This window comes from Alexandromys fortis, unplaced genomic scaffold (genome assembly GCF_014885135.2).
Source record: "Alexandromys fortis isolate MF-2015 unplaced genomic scaffold, M_Fortis_MF-2015_v1.1 scaffold_252, whole genome shotgun sequence".
NCBI classification, from domain to species: domain Eukaryota; kingdom Metazoa; phylum Chordata; class Mammalia; order Rodentia; family Cricetidae; genus Alexandromys; species Alexandromys fortis.
This window is the reverse complement of record NW_026068127.1, coordinates 1,143,274-1,158,684: the sequence shown is the minus strand read 5'-3', so window position 1 is coordinate 1,158,684 and position 15,411 is coordinate 1,143,274. Positions and strand designations below refer to the sequence as shown.

Genomic DNA, 15,411 nt, shown 5'->3' with positions numbered 1-15,411 from the left:
CAGAGAGGCTCAGATCCATGCACTCAACCAAGTATAGGTGTTGTAATAGGAGCGGCGGGGCTGCGTCCCCAGCACCCCTGCCGCCTGCTAGCTTATGCCCCGAAATAATTACACGGACACTATTCTTTTAAACACTGCTTGGCCCATTATATCTAGCCTCTTCTCAGCTAACTCTCGCACCTGGACTAGCCCATTTCTTATAATCTGTGTAGCCCATGAGGTGGCTTACCAGGGAAGATCTTAACCTATGTCCATCCTGGGTCGGAGCTTCTGCCTGGGAGAGGGGAGCATGGCCTCTGAGCTCACTTCCTCTTCCTCCCAGCATTCTGTTCTGTTTACTCCACCCACCTATGTTCTAAGCTATGAGGCCAAGCAGTTTCTTTATTACTTAACCAATGAAATCAACAGATTGATATATGACACTCCCACATCATATAGGGCTGGGTGTCTTACCTTAGAGAAAGCTGCCCAGTGGTTTCTGTGCATAACCCCGAAAAGAGGGGGGGAATAGTCAGCAGGTGTTATTGTCCTTTTAAGACAGGATCCCCTGTATTCCAGGCTGAGTCTGACCCAAACTGGTTCTGTAGCCAAAGGTACCTTCTAAGCGTTGGCTGTATAAGTTTGCACCTCCATACCCTTTCTTGTTTGGTGTTTGTTCACGTGTTTCAGTCCATTGCTGGAGATCAAACCCGGGGCTCTATGTATCCTGGGTAAGCAATTCTGTCAGCTAAGCTGCTCTTACAGCCCTGTTTGAGTCTTTGTTTTGTTTTTATTTGTTGAGATAGGATTTTACTCTGTAGCCCAGGCTAGCCTTAAACCTAATGGAGTGCCTGCTCTTCTCCAACTTGAGGTTATTCTGCCTCAGCCTCGCGAGTGGCATGAACCACTGCATCCAGTTTTCACTTATCTTTTAAAATTCCAGCTATATTTGGGCAACATAGCCATAATTGTAAACTGCATGTATGTGTGTATACACCGTGTGCATGGCTGTGCCAGTCAGATCCCCTAAAACTGGAGTTATGGATGATTGTGTGCTGCCACGTGGGTGCTGAGAACTGAACTCAGGTACTCTGATGTGGGATTCCCCTGTGTGTGCTGTGAATATGTTTTATTACCATTGGTTAATAAAGAATCTGCTTTGGGCCTGTGGCAGCACAGAATAGGGCAAGGCAGGAATTCCAAGCAGAGATAGAGGAGAAAAGAAGGTGGAGTCAGAGAGATGCCATGTAGTTGCCGAAGGAAACAGACGCCTGGGAACCTTATCCCACAAGCCTTGTGGTAAAATACAAAATAATAGAAATGGGTTAATTTAAGATGTAAGAGGCTGGGCGGTGGTGGCACACACCTTTAATCCCAGCACTCGGGAGGCAGAGGCAGGCGGATCTCTGGGAGTTCGAGGCCAGCCTGGTCTACAAGAGCTAGTTCTGGGACAGGCACCAAAGCTACAGAGAAACCCTGTCTCGAAAAACCAAGAAAAAAAATTAAGATATAAGAATTAGTTAATAAGAAGCCTGGGCTAACTGGCCAAACAGTGTTGCAACTAATATAGTTTCTGTGTGATTATTTTGGGTGTGGGTGGTTTGGAAACAAACATGCAGTCTCTGACTATAGTCCTCTGCAGGAGCAAGTGCTCTTACCCATCGAGCCATCTCTCCAGCCCCTGGTTACTCTGAATTTAAGGCTAACCTGGGCTACATGAGAGCCTATCTTAAAATATAAACAAGACCCAGTAAATTAAAACACTGTGATCACATCACTTTTTGGCTTGAAAATATTTAATACAGGCTGGGCGTAGTGCTACACACCTAAAGTCCCAGCCTCAGGAGCCCCAGAAGAGAGGCTCATGAGTTTGAAGTCAACCTGGGTGACATAGAAGACTGTCTCAAACAGAAATAAACCATTCGGGGCTTATTATGAACTTAGAATTTCTGATGTAGTGAGAGACCCTTCATGCCCTGGCCCTCACCTACCTTTTCTGTTACCCCCTTTTAAGTGCTTTTGATCTAATCAAATATATTGAACCCAATGTGCCATGTGGCCTTGCCTGCGTAGGGTGCCTTACTGATTTTCCTGCTCCTGGGGGGCTCTTGGTGCTATCACTTCACCTTGATGCTTCAGGCAGGAGCATGCTGCCATCTTCCTCTGCCACTCCCCAGTGTCTGTGTCTGCTCTTCTTGGCATGGCCATTGCACGTCTGTCACCATAAATGTCTAGTTAACTGTTCCGATAAAGAATCTTATTTTTTATGAATATGTACTCAGGAAATGTGCCTCTTATCCTTTAATTAATAAATAAAAAGGTGGGGGGCTAGAGAGATGGCTCAGCGGTTAAGAGCACTGACTGCTCTTCCAGAGGTCCTGAGTTCAATTCCCAGCAACCACATGGTGACTCACAACCACCTGTAATGAGATCTGGTGCCCTCTTCTGGCCTACAGGCAGGATACTGTATAAATAAATAAATGTTATAAATAAATAAATAAAAAAGGCGGAGGCTGGAGATTACTGACTGATCTTCCGGAGGTCCTGAGTTCAATTCCCAGCAACCACATGGTGGCTCACAACCATCTGTAATGAGATCTGGTGCCCTCTTATGGCCTACAGGCATACAAGGAGGCTGAACACTGTTTACACAATAAATAAATAAATCTTAAAAAAAGGAAGAAGAAGAAGAAGAAGAAGAAGAAGAAGAAGAAGAAGAAGAAGAAGAAGAAGAAGAAGAAGAAGAAGAAGAAGAAGAAATAAAAAGGCAGCCCCAACACTAAGGCAGAGGCAGCAGGTCTCTGAGTTTCTGTGAGTTAAGGCTAGCCTGATCTACAGAGCAAGTTCTAGGACAACCTGCTACATAGTGAGATCCTGTCTCAAAACAAACAAACAAATGACAGCAAGGAGCTGGAGAGATGCTCAGTGCAGTGGTTAAGAGCACCAGTTCCTCTTCTAGGGGACCTGGGTTTGGTGCCAAGCACCCACATGATGCCTCACAACCATCCATAGCTCTAGTTTAAAAGGATCCAACACCCTCTTCTGACCTCCTCAGGTGCCAGGGCCATGTGTGGTGCACAAACAATTATTCATATAAAAAAATAAAACAAATAGTGGGATGGTGGTGATACAGGCCTTAATCCCAGCTCTCTAGGGAGGCAGAGACAGGTGGATCTATGAGTTCAAGGCCAGCCTGGTCTACAGGGTGAGTTCCAGAATAGCCAGGGTTCTCCAAACCCTGCCTCGAAAAACCAAAAAAAAAAAAAAAAAAAAAAAAAAAAAAAAAAAAAAAAAAAAAAAAAAGAAAAAAGAAAAAAGAAAAAGGAAAGCAAGAGAAATAGATAAGCACTGGGCACTGTGACCCACAACTGTAATAGGTGTAGTTCAGTGATAGAGCACTTGCCTATTATACACAGGGCCCTGGGTTCCACCCAAATTCCTAGCAAAAAGGAGCCTGGGTCAGGATGATTGCAAGGCCTGTGCTTCATAGCAAGACTGTCTCCAAACAAACAAAAGTCAAAAAGACCCGGGCTGGGAAATGACAGTAAGAATGCTTGCTGCACAAATCTGAGACCTGAGTTTGAACTCTCAGAACCTACATAAAAAGCTGTGCTGGTGAGGACACATGATCCTGTAACCCCAGTACTATAGGGTGCGAGCAGGAGGATCCACCTCTGGGGCTCCTGTCTGTCAGCCTAACTCTAAGTCCAGTAAGGGACCCTGTCTCAAGGGAATAAGGACAGCATGGTAGAGCAGGACATGTTTGCACACTTGTACACATGTATATACATCTACCTCTGTGTTCTTCCTCCCCCTCCCCCACAGAGAGAGAAAGAGGGAGAGGGAGAGACTCCAAACATTTTTAAAACTTCTTTAATACTAGCAAATTATCTTCATCTTTTACCTATGTCATTGATCTGCTTCTATCTGTTCATGGGGGGGGGTATCTTATTGGCAAACAGGAAACTATTATTTTTTATGGTGTGTGTTTATCTGTTTTGTCTGTGTGTATGTCTGTACACCACATGCATGCCTGGTGCCTGCAGAGGCCAGAAGAGGGGGTCAGATCCTCGAACTGGAGTTACAGGCCTGGTGGGTGCTAGGATTGATCCCAGGTCCTCTGGAAGAGCAGCCAGGGCTCTGAACCACTGAGTCATTTCTCCAGTCCCCAATAGGTATTTTCTAAGAATTCTTTGGTACTTTTGGCTTCTTCAATGGGCTGCAGCTCTGGCAGTGACCCCATTCTAAAGACCATCCTGAGCCTTGAAAGTGCCGATTTCATTGGCCAGTAAAGCACGTGGTCTCTTTAGTACATGGTAGATGTCTAGAAAGGATGTGGTCTTGCGGGCAGGGTATGAGAATTTCTAGAATGTGATGTAATCGTGAGTCTCTGGCTTTGCACGTTAGAGAAGAGGTTTCTCTGTGTATGAAAAGTTAATAAGTAGTTGGCTGCCAAGAGATAGGAAGACTTTTCTGGCATCAGACCAAACAAGACATGACATTTTATCACATGTACTCATGTTCGAAAAATTAATTTTTTTCTACTATATTTATTTCCTCTGAGAATGTCAACAGGAAAATGGATACAGTGGTGTCTTTAATATTGAAGTAAAGCAGGTAACTACATTGGTTCTGAAAGCAACATGAAATGTCATCATTTGGGAAGTGGGTCACTAGTAATAATCCACCGAGAAGCCAAGCCTGCTCTGTCCCTGACCGGCATGTGTCTGGTGCCCCTAGAGTGTGAACAGCTGCTCCTCTGACTTGGTTGCTCCATAGGAATTAGCTCCTTGTTTCACAGAGGACAATTGATTTAAAGGACCCAGAGGCCAAAGTATAAATTTAGGACTAAAAGTAAGCTAATCTATCCATTCTCTCCCATCGTTAGTCAGCCTAAAGCAATTGATTAATTGATTATAACTCAGTGCAACCATTAGCATTAACAGGCTTGAAGGTTTAGATGTTTGTCTGGAGACAGGAAGGCAGACGAATAGCTTAGAATTGAAGTCTAGCCTGGGAAGGCACGTTATCAGGCCAAGTCCAAGCCAAGCACTGTGACTCGGGCCTTTGATCACAGCACTTGGAAGGGTGAAGCAGGAGGCTAACCTGGACTATCTCCTGAGATCCTGCCTACACAAACAAACAAACAAAAAATGCAGAGGCCTGACTCTGCCCCAGATCTACTTCCTGCATCCACTTTTCCATTTTGAATTTCCCCCATTAAATGGGAAATTATTTTTTAAAGGTTCCTTACTCAGAAATGGAATTAGTTTAAGGAAGGTGTGGAGGGATGGTAGGTGGAGAGAGAAATCTCCCTTTTCCTCTGAGCCCTCTGGCTCTCCCTGAGCTAACTCCCCAGAAACTTTGCATGAATGTACTGTGTGCAACCTGTAAAGTAGCAGCGCCGTCGCAGTCACCAGGGCTGTGTTAATGTAGCGTCTTCAAACCATTGTGTGCAAGCTACTCTCTCAGAGACAAGGAGGACCCAGCAACTAAATGAATATTTCTTCCTGGAGCTTGAATAACTTTATCAGTGGCTATACCACTGAAGACAGTGACACCCCTCTTCCCAACGGCCACTAACTGCCGCAGTGGTATCTCAAAAAAAAATGGAACCTCATGAACCTGGGCCCCTCTCCCATGCACGAGAAAATGCTGACAGGTCTACTTCTGTGCAGGTCTTGTTCAGGAGACCGCAGCTGCAATGAGCTTGTGAGTGAACCAGCCGTTTCATGCCCAGAAGACAGGTCCACAGCACTCTTCCCCGTCCACTGGCTCACAGATTCATCTGCTCTCTCTTTTGCAATGTTCCTGGAGCCTTGGGTGGAGTGATACAATGCCAGTTCAGGACCCAGCTCTCAGCAGTTACCCACTCTCAGTACTTTGAGGTGGGAGTTTTTCCATTAATTGCTGGCCATTGCCAAAAGAAGCTTCTCTGACAAAGCTGAGGGAAGCGTTGCTCTTTAGGTATAGGTGTATTTAGAAGGCAGCCCACAGTATGTCCATTTAGCAAAGCAACAGTAATAGGTGCTCCATATGACCTATGATCTCCCTAGCCATGGGCTCTTCACCAGGACATAATACCAGGCATGAGCAGAATATTACTTTTTGTTTAGTATTTAAGAATCAGACACTTTGGAGTCTGGTGTGGTGGCACACATCTCTCACCCCAGCAGTTGGGAGGTAGGGGCAGGTGATCAGGACAAGTTCAAAGTCACCCTAGGCAGTCTAGCAAGTTTGATGCCAGCCTGGGCTACATGACATCCTGTCTCAGAAAAAATAAAAGTAAATAAATATTTTGGTAACACACTTGCGAATTGAATGTAGCTGAACAATGAGCTGTAACTTACTGAATCTCAGAGAAAGTAGTATGTGGACACTGTGACCTGTGTTTAATCCAGACATGAATACTAGAAGGGTGGCTCAATGGGTAAAGACCCTATGCCCACACCCATACTACACACATAGACACACACAGGTAATTTTTTTAAAGACAGAGGAAAAAAAACAGATTAAAATTAATTAAGAGTAAGTGGCATGGACTGACTTGGTGGCATATGCCAGCCACTCAGACTGCCAAGGTAGAAGGATTTCCATTTTGAGGTCAGCCTGGGCTCCATGATGAGACTCTATCTCATAAAAACAAACAAAAAAAACTAAAACCAAGTCAGAATGGGATGACAGCTGATAGGGCACTTGCCTAGGATATTCAAGGCACGGGATTCAATTCCCAGGGTGCCACCCCCGCCAAAAGAATGAGCTAATAAGCAAGTGAAAGGATTGTTATTCTCTTGTATGAAAACTGTGAGGCTGGAGCAAGCAGTTCCGCTCTGAATAGGCCTTATCCCTGTGTGTGTTGGGAGGTGAGGCAGTCTGCTCCCTTTGGCCCAGGCTGCCCTGAAATCCCAGGATATGCCAATACACCCTTCTCCAAAGTAACGTCTTCATAATCTGTTGCCTCCCTGGTTTGCTACAGCTCTGGCACTTGGCCTTTGAGTGGGAGCCCATCTTGTTGATGTATGTAAGCCTTAAGAATCTGTCTGAGCCCACAGCCGTCGCCCTGGGTGTGTTAAGGACCATAGCCGTTCCTTTGCTGCATTCCTCTTCTGTTTCCTCCAGGCCTGGTAACTACTAATGTAAATATCTTTTCTTTCAGTCCTCCTCGTCCTCTGACGAATATGAACGACACCGTGGTTAGCCACATGTCCTCTGGAGTGCCCACTCCCACCAAGAGGTAGGTATGTCTTGTAACTTGTAACTGGAGACAGACTTCTGTCCCTGATGCCACTGCCCTCTCAGAAACAAGGCTTGGGCTGAGTGTCCCACTGGGCAGGAAGGCTGGTGCTCTTAACCCCACTTACAGTCAGTCTCTTAATATCATTTTCTGTTCTTATCCTCCCCTCCTCTTCTGACTCAGCTCTGACAGGTGCACTGTGGAAATGCCCTGTGACAAGCAGCAAGCAGTGTGTTGGTGCGTTAGGCGTGTTTGAGGTCTTTACTAACACTAAGCACAATTTGCTAGTCATGAGTTTCAACAATTTTATATTTGATTTTGTAAATATCAGAGATCATTTCTGCATCTGATTACAGTCTATAAATTAAATTAATCTCTTATAAAATAGTCTAAATCATTCTGTGCATGGTTCATAAGCATTTAAGTTGAAAAGCCCAAGTCCTTCAGTCTCAGTTATATAAAAAATTTGCTTTAGGGTCCTTCAAGGAAAAAAACTCTATAAACTCCTTTCTCCTTTTTATTTAATTTTCTCTTGTTCAAAATTCTCATGGGTAGACTTAAAAGAACTGTATTGGATGACATACTTTCTATTTGATTTAAGCTGTCCCATGACCAGAGCAAATACAGAAACTCCCTCACGGGCACAGCCATTAAAGAATTCTTTCAACAGTCATCACTTGAAAAGGAGACAAAAAACACACAGACAGACATCCCAATTCACCCAGCACGAGATCCCATCCTCCCTGAAAAAAACCAGAACCACTTTGTGCCATATGTGTTAAGCACTTTGGATTAATGCAGCTATAGAAATGCGATCTTCCTGGTAAAATTTGATTCAATCATAATCCCGAAGGCAGTGGTGGTTGTTCCCATTGGCTAAAACTCCCAGAGCAGCGTTTCTCAAACCTGCAGAAGAGAAGAATCCCCTGGGGCACTTGTTAAAAATACACATTTCTGGGGCCATGTCAGACTCGATGAATCAGAGTCTCCGAGAATAGGACCGGGAGAGGCTGTCTGTTTAGCAAGTTCCTCAGGTGATTTTTGTCATCAAACCAATTTGGAGAGTAGCCTTAGCAGGAAGCCAAGGAGCTAACAGCAGGGCTACCCTAGAAACAGGACTCAAAGGCGAGGAAATCAGTGACCTGGTGAGACAGCTCTGTCTGTGTGGAGACTCAGGACCTGGATGGACCAGGTAAGAGCACTGCCCACTGCCTCCTCAGAGCACTTCCGGGAGAGAGACAGCCTTGCGGTGTAAGCAGAGCCATGTAGAAGGTGGTGTGCGGCGCTGTTTTAAGTCGAACTTACTGCATTTGGATCCAGGTGTTGCCTGACATGTTTCAGTTCTTTAATCTGTGGGGTCAGTGATGACATTTGCCTTGTGGGGGTTTATGTGAGAATTTAATAAACTGCTTTTATTATTTTAGAGGTAATTGGGGTAAGAGGCCCAGTGAGAAAGACAGAGAATAGGTTACAAATGATGGCCTCATTTGTAAAGACCAAGAGCAACTGGACCAAGGACCAAGAGTTGCCTGTCCTCAGCTTATATATGTCCATAACATTTAAACCCTGCCCTCTCCATTGAGGATGCTCTCACTTTAAAATTAGAAGACAGGGCAGGTTGGTAGAAGAATTCAGCTTGGAAATTTAGGTTAACTTTAGTAGCATCGCCTGTTAATCAAGGGTTTGCATCATCTGAATTCTCCTAGTTTACTAGTTTTGTTCCCCTCCATCATCATGGTACATGAGAGCTCCAAGTGTTAGGGAGTGCCAGGATAAATGCAAGAAGTGCGGTGACCCAGGCTGAGTGCGGCTGCAAGAGGTCATCAGAAAGAGAGTGTCTTTATGACAGATTTCCGGTCTTCGGGAAGATTGACAGAAGGGACTGTGGACCCACATTAACCATGGCCACTGTCACAAACAGGCTTAGGCTTGCTTTATTACCCCCAAGTCCCAGTTATCAGTGTCAGTCCTAAAATTATGTCTTCCATTTTGTTAGAGCTGGTTCAGGCAGGAGAATATATTCCAGATTAAGATTTAAAAAGTCAGCATTTCAGCTGGCACCTTGGTCTGTGCGAAATTAGTCGTAGAGCAGATATCACAGTGTATCCATGGCAACCAGCGGGCTGTGCAGCTTGGAGAAGCACAGCGCAAAAGAAGCCACTTGGGCACAAGATGCCCTACCCTGACATTGTACCGTTAGGATCCTGGGGGATTTTATATATGTCCACAGAACATGGTGAGATGTCCCCTGGATAACAGTAGTTCAGACATGTGACATTTTGTGTTTCCGGTAACCAAGGAGTCTAAGTGGCAGGTAGCATTTCACTTCCTCAAGACTCAGCTCTTTTTGTTCCTGCTCTCGAGTGGTATAGTCAGTCCTGTGTTTCTAATCTGTGAAAGCCAAGAACCCCAGCATGTCTTCCCCAACATGGAGTCTGGTGCGACCAGGGCAGGGATTCCCAGAAGGAGGGTGTAGCTCTCCAGAGATGAGCAGTTTTCTTGTGGAACTCAGCACAAAGGTCAGACCAGATCAGGCAAGTAATGTGTACTGCAAATAAAAATAAATTAAATAGGAAGTCACTGGGGCTGGAGAGATGGCTCAGTGGTTAAGAGCAGTGACTGCTTTTACAGAGGCCCTGAGTTCAATTCCCAAAAACCACATGGTGGCTCACAGCCATCTATAATGAGATCTGATGCCCTCTTCTGTAGTGCAGACAGAGCACTTGTACATAAAAGTAAGTAAGTAAATAAATAAATATTTAAAAAATAGAACATTTTAAGCAATTTGGTTTCTTTTCTTTAATCAGTTTACTTTTTCGAGATAAAGTTTCATGTATTCTAGGCTGGCCTTGATCTATCTTTTGAGTGCCTGCACTTCCACGTCTCTTGTGTGGACCTGAAGACCAAAACCAGGGCCTCAAACATCCAACAGAGCTGTAGCTTCATCTTCTGCCTTTTCTAGTAGACATTCATATGTGAATGGTTTTGGCTAGAGGTGTCAAAAATAATGCTATATTAGCCAAAAATAAAAGATGCAGATGACTTTCTAAATGAAAAAAAATGCTGGCTGTCTTGTGAGGGGCTCAAATTTTATTTCTGGAAGTTTCTATTCAAAGTGTTTGCTCTTTGTAATATCCTCAAATGAGGGAGCTGAAGAGATGGCTTGGTGGTTAAGCATGCTTATTGCGAAATCCTGAGGACCAGAGCTTGGATCTCAGCACAGATCAGGTGGCCTGTGCACACCTGTGATTGAACACTGAGGGGTGGAGACAGTACCCCTCAAGGCTCTCTGGAGCTTGCTGTCTTCTAGCCTAGCTCAGAAACCCAAGCTCCAGGTTAAGGGGAGAGAGTGATGGAGGAGAATTCCTGGTGCAGTCTCCCAGCCTGTGCTCAAGCCAACACACGCGCACACTTGCTCTTTTTATTTGTTTGTTTTTTTGACACAGGGTTCCTCTGAGTGGTCCGGACTCTCCTGGAACTGCTCAGTAGACCAGGCTGGCCTTGAGCTCACAGACACCCACCTGCCTCTTCCTCCGAGTGCAGGGATTAAAGGCGAGCACAACACCTCCACCCAGCCACACCTGCCCTTATGTACACACAAGACACGTGTATACTTACGTGCACACAGGCACACAATAAATAAACTTAAAAAAAAACTCTATGGGTATTTCTATAGCTAAAAAGTAATTTTATCTTTTTGTCTTCAACTAAATAGTTTCTTTCAACTTATTTTCTTTGTATTCATTAGAATGACACATTTTAAAACAGTTTGAAAGACTTTGAAAACTTAAAAAAAGAACAAGTTTGATCTCCCCTTCACTGTCTACTCTCCACCCTTTTGTGCCCCAGCCTTCCTTTTCTTCAAGGCTCAGAATGCAGATTGAGCTTTGTACAGCTCTCACCCTGATACCCAGATAGATATGGAAAACAAAATTGGTATTTTATTTCAAATGTCTTTTAAAGTTTCAGCATTAGTTATTTGTGAATGTTTCTCTGTTTACAGTTCTGTGGAAATTTCATTTAACTATACAGTAACAAAAACTGCCAATATGAAACTTTGTTTTGTACATGTGGTTGGTTAATGTATGAGTTACAGTTTTATATTTCTTATAGTTCTTGTATTTCCAGGGTCTTATTGTTTATTGTTTTTTGTTTTGTTTTGTTTTTGAAACAGGTCTCACACTGTACCTAGATTAGCCTCACACCTGAACATCTGTCTCTGCCTCCCAGTTGCTAGGAATACAAGCATTACACCACAACACTAAGCAACTCTCAGGCATTCAAACCTAACTTTACTAGTTACAGACCCACAAAGCACAGGCACAGGTAGAGAGGGAGGGCTGCTCTGTATGTACATTGATCACTGGCAGAGGGCACTACCTATTATTTACCTCCTTCTCTCATAGGCTGCCAACACTTTCCTATTGTTAGCAGATAGACATATATATATCCCCATTGGAACAGATACTCCCAATACTGCTGGGAGTTCCAGTGCACACGACAGCCAGGGCCCTCCAGGGACTACGCTTTTCTACCCTGTGATTTAAAAGTCCAAAAGGGATCCCTGAGGCCTAGATTGTGTTACTGCCTGCCCTGGACATGTGTGATAGGCCGTGCATCATCAAAACATGCACAGGAGAATTTCTCCCTCTCTCAGTAATAAGACCATGTTGTCGAGGAAGGACAAGGTCCTGGGACAGGAAACAATGAAGGTTGCTACCTAGCACATAGCTATGTTCATATGTGAACACATTGTGCACGCCCACACACACCTTCTCAGACATGCTTCTGCTCCCAGGATTTTCCTTCCATATGGCAGCTCTCTGTGCGACCACGCCTTTCTTTCCTGGGCCCTTTCTGCCTCCTGTGGAAAGTACCAGGTTGAGGAAATCCAGGTTGAAGCCATTGGTCCACATCAGGTCTTAGTGTCTTTTGTTACTTTTCAGTCCTTTGAGCCATGTACCAAATAGTGCACTCCTTTTTCCCTAAATGATGCAGTTAAATACTCGCACGGAGATTAAGGTCTGCATAGAGACTGAGCGTGCTTCTACATGCCCAGGCCCTCCTCCTACACATGCCCGTTGTCCTAGCACTCAAGAGGCAAAGGCAGGAGGACTGGAAGTTTAAGGCCAGTTTCAAACAAAATAAAACAACAACAACAAAAAAACCAAAGATCTGCAAATATGATGGCTGCATATTAGAAACAGAAGCTGACAGATAACATGGTATATTAAGTCAAGTTCTTTCTGAAACACCACCAAATACTACAGAGCCAGATATGGTGAAGCAAGTCTTCCATCCTAGTGCTCGCAAGGTAGAGGCAGGCAGATCTCTCCTAGAGAATTCCAGGCCAGCCAGAGCTATACATTAGAGAGTCCCTGTCTCAAAACAGATAGATCAGAACTTCAAAGAGAAGAAAGCTATAAGAAGAAGAAATAGCAATCAGATTTTAGAAGAAGCCAAGCAAATGAATGAGTGGTTTTGAACGAGCAGACTAGAGACAATGAGAACAGGACCAGAGGTGCAGCTCAGTGGTAGCGCATTTGACCAGCCTGTATGGGGCCCTGGGTTTGACCTCCAGTCTGGGGCAATAGGGAAATTCTTGAAGAATGTCAGTACACCTACCATTTGCTAGGAATCCTGGGTGAGAGCAAGGTATCACTTAGACCTTTCTTACTTTGGCATATCCTTTACAGGAGAGAAAAGTTTTTCTTTTTTTTTTTTTTAAGGTTTATTTATTTATTTATTATATATACAACATTCTGCCTCCATGTATGCCCACATGCCAGAGGAGGGTGCCAGATCTCAGTACAGATGGTTGTGAGCCACCATGTGGTTGCTGGGAATTGAACTCAGGACCTCTGGAAGAGCAGCCAGTGCTCTTAACTGCTGAGCCATCTCTCCAGCCCCGAGAGAAAAGTTTTTCAATACCAGAAAGCACCACAGTGTGAGATCTTTTCCAGACTGTGGGAAGTTTAAAGGGGGCTGCACTGTGGGAGCGCCAAGATGGCTCTCTGATTGGGGAGAGCTGACCGAGTCATCCAGAGTCCTGCAGAACAGTGAAAACCACAGTCTGCTGGCGTTTTTGATGGAGAACAACAGAGATGCGGGAGAAACTGAGAGCGGAGGCAAAGTGAGACTGGCTAACGGAGAAAGTAGCCACACATGTGACCTCGGCCCACCCAGTGGCTTCCTATCTGTAAAAAGAGGAAATCGAGTCTGATTAAAAAGCAAAAACTGGTGAAGAGTTCAGGAAACAACTGGCTGGTTGCGTTCTTCATGAGAAGCCCTCCAAGTCAACACAGGAATTATGTTTTTCTTTTCTCCAGTCTTCTTTTGAAAGATGGAAAAGCATGGTAATTAAAAATTAACACATTATCGGAAGAAATGGCAGGGCCCTCAGTGTTGGCAGGCACCCAAAGCCGTCCTGGGCCTGGGCAGTCTGCCAGTTCTCAGCCTCTTCTGGGTTGGGATTAGATTCCATTTCCATTTAAGATTTAAGGTGGACTTTTTACCAATTCTAACTCAGACTGGTACAAACAGAAATCTTTGGTGTTTCCTGGCAGACAGTTGCAAACATAGCATTGAAAACTTAGTAGCAGGTCCTTCCTCCTCTTGTTGGACTGAGGGTAACATCACATCTGAACAGGTCATGGCAGCACAGTGGGAAAGGAACTGGGGTGGGAAACTGCTCATTGTTAAATTCAAACCAAAAGGGAGGGTGTGGATGATGGGCTCTGGAGATTTTGTGTATTGGGCGGCCAAGGAAGAGGAAAGATAGCGTTCTGGGTTCCTTCCTGGCTTTCATTAAGGTAACTGTGGTCAAACACAGCAGGGGACTTGGGCAAGAGGCCAGTGAGTTTCTGTTGCGTTAGAGCTGCCTGTGTTCTTAATGCCTAATTCTCCCATCTACCAGCAAAGGGCATGCAAATGCTTAGAGCTAGCGAAGACCCCTAGAAGCTACACACACACAGTTTTCTCCCTGCCTCGACACTCTGTCTCTGCCTTCCTCTAATATACATGTGAGCTCTCCCTTCCACCCCACCCCACTGTGATTTCTTTTTCATTCATTGGTTGGTTTCATTTTTTGAGATAATCTCATGTGGCTCAAGCTGGCCCCTAACTACATATCTGGGAATGATATTGAACTCCGGCTTCCCCCATCCAAGCACTGAGAATACAGTTAAGCATCTTCATGCTCAGTTTACGGGGGGCTAGGGTGTGAAGCCAGCCAGGGCTTCCTAGATATTACATGAGTGCTCTACAAACTGACTACATTCTCAGTCCCCGCTCCCTGCCACACACACGCACATTTTACACAGTTTTATGTGCCCTGTAGGCTTTGTGCTCACTTTTTCCTTGTCTCCTCCTAAGGAGCGGCCTCGGGGTTGCTGCTCTTGGGCAGGCGTCTGTGCTATTCCTCGGCTTTGCACACCAAAGGAGGATCCTGTGGCAGTGCTGAGCCCTCCCCGCCCCCCCAGCTCAGGCTCACAGTGCTTACCCAGAGATGTGTTAGCATTTTCTTTTGGGGGGGAGGGGGCAGTGTTTCTGAGACAGGGTTTCTCTGTGTAGCCCTAGCTGTCCTGGAACTTGCTTTGTAGACCAGGCTGACTTCGAACTCACAGAGATCCACTGCCTCTGCCTATTGAGTATTAGGATTATTTTCAATAGCAAAGTATCAAAACATCCCAGCTTGCTTTAACTCTATCAGTAGTGAAGCTTATTTAGAGTGAGTCAGGGCTGTGGTCCCATTTATCTTTTCATGAGACTTGTTTCCCCATCTTGGCCTCAACTTAGTTATTTCTGTGCAATCAGAGGGATTTTTTTTTTTTTTGAAACTTGAGTCTGATGGTGTTACCATTGTAAAAAAAAGCCTTGCAGTTGCAAGTTTTCTCCAGTTTATTATAATACCATCCCCATGCTAGCCATACTCCCATCTTTCGTGCTAACTGTATAGCAGCCACTAGTCACATATGGCTATTAAGAAGTTAAAATGTGGCTAATATGACATAGGAGATGGCTTTAATTTCATTTTAATTAATTAGTGGGTAAAAACCTGCGTATGGCTGATCCATATGGAAAAGAAAGTAGATATGTTTTTGCTTCTTTTTCTTTTGTTGTGGTCAGTGTGAGGTGAAGTCAGTGTGAGGCTCTCTGAGATAACAGCACCTCACCGTTCCATCAGTGACGGTGAGTGG

General features: G+C 44.7%; 1 protein-coding gene across 3 annotated transcripts in view; it reads left to right on the top strand.

Moving 5' to 3' along the window:
• Dtnb (dystrobrevin beta) overlaps positions 1-15,411 on the top strand; it is a 202,399-nt gene that overhangs the window by 130,782 nt on the left and 56,206 nt on the right. For all 3 annotated transcript variants that reach the window (XR_007589235.1, XR_007589234.1, XM_050125874.1), the window contains exon 10: positions 7,136-7,213. Coding sequence is in view for 1 of the 3 variants with exons in the window: in XM_050125874.1 (XP_049981831.1) it covers positions 7,136-7,213 (78 nt within the window). In the remaining 2 variants the exon portion in view is untranslated. The remainder of the gene's footprint in view (positions 1-7,135; positions 7,214-15,411) is intronic.